Consider the following 5,309-nt stretch of genomic DNA (forward strand, 5'->3'; position numbering starts at 1 on the left):
AATGCACGTTCTGAAAACGGTGCAAAAACTTCAGAGTGCGAGAACTCAATCTTTCAGGCTGTTTTTGGCCTCGAAAAATTCACCAAACCTGACAAAGTGGGGGAGAAACTGATGTAACTTTTTCTGTAGATGTACGTAGAGTCCAAAAAATATCAAAATCGGAGTCCGTATGCAAAAGTTAGGCCTATTTTACCGAAGGTCACTCCGGGTCACCTATCAAATTACAATTTGGCAAAAAATCCGACATAAGTGATGGGTCATAACTGTGACCCGTCACTTATGACTTATCAGTTATGACCTGTCACTTATGACCTTTGGCAAAAAATGTTAAAAGGATAAAATATTCGGCTTCCTTCAGAACGCACACTAGGGTGAGGTGATAAGGGGCACGCTACGGAACGTAGAGTATAAAAACAGTGTGAAAAATAGCAAGTGGCACGTGGCGAGTGGTGATGGCCACTGCGTTAGGATGACTCGAGTGAAAAAATATTTTTTTAACTTTTTTCATGTTCAAAAAACATGAAAAACGTTCATCAGTCATAAGTGTGATCTGTCACTTATGACTTTTTATAAGTGACAGGTCACAATAATGACCTGTTACTTATGAACTTCATTAGTGACTGATCAAATTGTGATTCATCACCAATGATCTTATTGGTAACGGGTCCTTATGGACTTTTTTCACCCATGACAGTTATCAACCGTCACTTATGTCATTTTTCACGTAGTGTCTTAGCCTCTCTTTATAGTACGGTTAAAAGACTAAGAAAAAAGACATATACTACTCTAAGTGTCCTTCATCTCCTTGTGACACTTAGAACTAGAATATCCTTAATCTTGATGCTTATATCCTTTGATCGTCCAATTGAATCACATAAGGGACCAAGAATACCCAATCATCATTGTGAACTAAATTTTTGATACCCTTCAAAACAAACTTGTTAGTCACAATAATACGTTTGTCATTAATCATCGAAATACTTACCACTTAACTAGGATCCTAGATGTTGCACCTTTATGTATTACTAGCTTGGTGGATCTATTTCACCACTCTCTTTGTTGTATGACTATGGTATCACCTGTTGTAAGACTTGTATTTACCAAAGATTAATCCGAGTACTAGTATAATAAAGTTTTAAGCACCGGGGATGACTCCGGGCGCTTCAACCAGTCAGTTTTTTACCTTCAAGATGGAAAAAACAAAATGAGTAAAAAAATTGAGGGGTTTAAATTGGTTAATAAAAATATCCATTTGCAGATACGTATTATTCTAAAGCAAAAATACTATTATGTTGATCTATCATTATAGTTTGTTGATATATCCTTATGCATGGGGTAATACAAACCTTACTAATAACGCTGCATGCATGAGCTTGTTCACCCAAAAAGCCTAACCGACGAGGAAACGTGGTCAATATGCTCATACTCAAACAACCTATCATCGAAAGCTCCCTCAGGGCTAAGACACAAAATAGGAGCAAGTTGCAATGTCTTATTTATTTAAATTGCAATATTGGAGCTCAAACTCAAGTCCTCTAGACTTGATACCATATTGAGCTTCACAGCCGTTCAACCAAAAGACTAATTTGATAAGGAAGGTAGACAATATACTCATACTTCAACCACTAGTACAGAACACTATACACAGTCGGTTCTTATACAGTCGGATTTTAAAAACCGGATTTTACGACACAGCCGGTTGCTTAGCATCAACTATCACAAATGTCCCATGAGTTAATAACCGACTGTATCAATACATTATTACAGGCTGTTCTAGCTAGAACCGACTTTAATAATATATAATTAATATAGTCGGTTCCAGTCAAGAACCATATGTAAAAATAAACACGTACCATATACTGTTAAACATGAACCATCGGTAGTGAGGTCTTTGGGATTCTATAACTTATTCATACCAAGTAGTATGGAAAACAATATTTATATAAAAATTAGAGATCTCGATGGTATTTACAATTTTATAGTTCAAAACCTTTTTATTTGAATTCATCTAGATGCTCAAATAATTGATGAAATGTTCCAGACAACACGGGTCAAATGGAATACCTATCCTAAGTAAGTCAACAAAGATTTTGTGAGTGAAATAGTTAGGAGAGTTTGTGCAAAGATAAGAGGTTGTGGGTTTGATTCTTAGGAAACACACGTGTGGATTTCACGCGAAGATCGCGTGACCGTGTGGGTAGCTTCCTGGGTTAAAAAATACTTTTCTTAATTTTGTATGTCGAAATGTTGTTATTTAGAAAATTTTAACACAATCAGTTCGTAGCTAGAATTAACTGTAATAATTATTATTATAGTCGGTTCTTCACGAGTCTGTAATAATCACCGATTTCTAGCGTCGTTTGATTACAGTCGATTGGGAACCCAACTGTATATTGTGTTTTTGTGCTTAGTGAACCTTGCACACCTTTAAACAAAAACTGTTAAAGAAGTAAAGTGGAACACCACACTTCGGTTTAGACACATTATACAAAAAACAATGAGAAAAATATAAAATCCAGTAACAAATAGTTTAAATAAGGAAAAGTCAAATGCCCCCGTGCGGGTGGCTTCCTCAAGGCGTACGTGTTTTTTTTTTTTTACAAAAGTATTCATATACGTTCGGCTCCAACCTACTGCTGTGGAATTTTTATATTTTGACTCTTTTTATATACATATTCTACCAATAGATCACCGTGAAAACAATTTTTAAAAATAGATCATTTTTCACAGCGCCATGATATTTGATGCCGTGATTAAATAGCACCGGGCCGTGACATTTGACACCGTGATACCGATTTTCTATTTTGGACTTGAAAGATCATACATGGTAACTACTATAGCACCAAGATTGGTGATGTCATGAAATAAACCTCCGGCACCACTACCTACCTGTGGCAGCCGTGAAAAAGATTTATTTCTGGACATCTTTTCTCGAAGGGTCAATTTGTAAAAAAATCCACCCTACTATTGGTGCTAAGGACGTACGTGTTTTTTTACAAGTATAAAAGTATGCGTATACGTTTGACTCCCACCTACTGTAAGTGATAAGGACCTACACGTTTTTTTACAAAAGTATACGTACGGTTCCCACCTACTGTCAGTGATAAGGACGTATGTTTCTTTCTATACAAAGTATGCGCACGTGTTACGTAGAAAGTATACGAATACCAAAATACCGAAGTAAACGATCTATTGAATGGTAAAACAAATTCTGGAAGCCAGGGAAGTGTGTACCTACTGCTTAGTAACTTGTACCGGTTATAAAAGCGTAGCAGATACAATGTACAGTATACAACGCGTGTATGTGCCACTGCAACTGAAGTTAGTAAGAAAGAAAAATCCTTTCCAGTGTTAAGCATTCCTAGGTGCAACACAATGGGCCGGAGCCTCCCGCTGGTAGTGAGAGCAGTAGTTGTTCTTTTCCTGGTTCTCATGCCAGCGCCGCTCGTTTTGTCGGCCCCCGGCGGCGCTAAGATGTACGTCCACTGTGGAAGAAATATAAAGGGCCCATCATCAAGGAGGTGCAACGCGCGGGGAAAGAGGAGGTGAAATGCGCGGGGAAAGAGGAGGTGAAACGCGCGGGGAAAGACTTCCTCAAGTCGCTTTTCGGAGGCCAGAACATCGACGGCAAACTGGAGAACGCGGCCGACACCACGGGTCTCTTCATCTTCAACCTCTCCGTTGGTACGCCGTCCCCGCAGAACATATCCAGTATCCTTGATATCACCAGCTCGCTTGTGTGGTCGCAGTGCGCGCCCTGCACCGCCTGCTTGCCGCCGCCGGCGCCAACCTTCCAGCCCAATCTGTCGCCCACCTTCGTCAAGCTTCCCTGCGGCAGCCAGACGTGCCAGCAAGTGCTCAAGCAGACATGCGCCGCTGACGCCACGGACGACTCCTGCGGCTACATCGCCATCTACGACGAGGACACCAACACGACCGGCTACCTCGCCACCGATACGTTCACGTTTGATAGCACCCAAATTCCCGGCTTGGTGTTCGGCTGCAGCAGCACGAGCGTCGGCGACTTCTCCGGCGCGTCCGGCATCTTCGGCTTCAATAGGGGACCCCTGTCCCTGGTGTCGCAGCTCCACCTCTCCTGGTTCTCCTACTTCTTGGCACCCGAAGACTTTGACAGCGGCGTCTTCTTCCAATTAGGTGGTGATGACAATGTGACGTGGACGCAGAACAGCCCCTCTACTCGTCTCCTCACCAGCCCCCTACACCCTGACCTCTACTTTGTCAACCTCACCGGCATAAGAGTCAACGGCGAGGACCTGGACATCCCGGCCGGGACGTTCGACTTCCGGGCAAACGGATCCGGCGGGGCGTTCCTGAGCACGACCATGCCAGTAACGTTCCTCGAGGAGGCCGCGTACAACATCGTAAGGCAGGCTTTCGTCAACAGTATCGCGTCGCAGCCAGTCAACGGTTCAGAACTGGGCCTTGACCTGTGCTACACAATGCAATCCAACGTGACGGTCCCGAAGCTCACGTTGGTGTTCCACGGCACGAACGCGACTATGGAGCTCAACAAGTACAACTACTTCTTCGCCGACAACACCACCGGCCTGGAATGCCTGAGCATACTGCCGTCGCCGGCGGGTGTGTCGCTCTCGCTCCTGGGCAGCTTGCTGCAGACGGGCACGATCATGACTTACGACATCACCAACGAGAAGCTCATTTTCGAGACTGCGGCTGAGCCGCCGGCGTCCTCTCTCGGCTCTCGCGCGTCCCTGATGATGGTATTCCCTTTGGCAGTATGCATGGGTGCTGCTATTCTAGCTATATAGCTAGTCTTGTGCTAGATCTATCGTAAGTCGTTGCGCATAATATTTGCATGCACGGATGTACGTCTGCTTACTTATGCCGTAAATCTCGCGCTCATACAAAACACGGCCGCACTACCGGAGACGGCTTCTTTGCCGAGTGTCCCAGACTTTGCCGTGTGCTTTTTATCGGGCACTCGGCAAAGAGGCCATTTGCCGAGTGCCAGAAAGAAAGAACTCGGCAAACATCTGGCACTCGGCAAAGAGGCTCTTTGCCGAGTGCCACAGATAAAGAACTCGGCAAAGAGGAAATTTGCCGAGTGTCATTTTTTGACACTCGGCAAACCCTATTTTTTCACTTTTGAGCAAGTTCGTGGAGGCTATTTGCCGAGTGCCAGAGAAAAAGAACTCGGCAAAGAGGCTCCTTTGCCGAGTGTCATTTTTTGACACTCGGCAAACCCTAATTGTTTTTTCACTTTTGACCTCCAAACTTTTTCTGCAGTCCTCATACAATACCTGGTACTCCATGTTCCAGTGTGGCAC

At 43.6% G+C, this 5,309-nt stretch overlaps 1 protein-coding gene across 1 annotated transcript; it reads left to right on the forward strand.

The window, feature by feature from the left end:
- The first annotated feature begins 3,375 nt into the window (after nucleotides 1–3,375).
- Nucleotides 3,376–4,790, forward strand: LOC133929600 (aspartic proteinase nepenthesin-2-like). The gene is made up of 2 exons (XM_062376403.1): nucleotides 3,376–3,426; nucleotides 3,519–4,790. The coding sequence occupies exons 1-2, from the start codon at nucleotides 3,376–3,378 to the stop codon at nucleotides 4,788–4,790; spliced, it is 1,323 nt and encodes a 440-aa protein (XP_062232387.1).
- The last annotated feature ends 519 nt before the right edge of the window (nucleotides 4,791–5,309 follow it).

This window comes from Phragmites australis, chromosome 9, assembly GCF_958298935.1.
Source record: "Phragmites australis chromosome 9, lpPhrAust1.1, whole genome shotgun sequence".
NCBI classification, from domain to species: Eukaryota; Viridiplantae; Streptophyta; class Magnoliopsida; order Poales; family Poaceae; genus Phragmites; species Phragmites australis.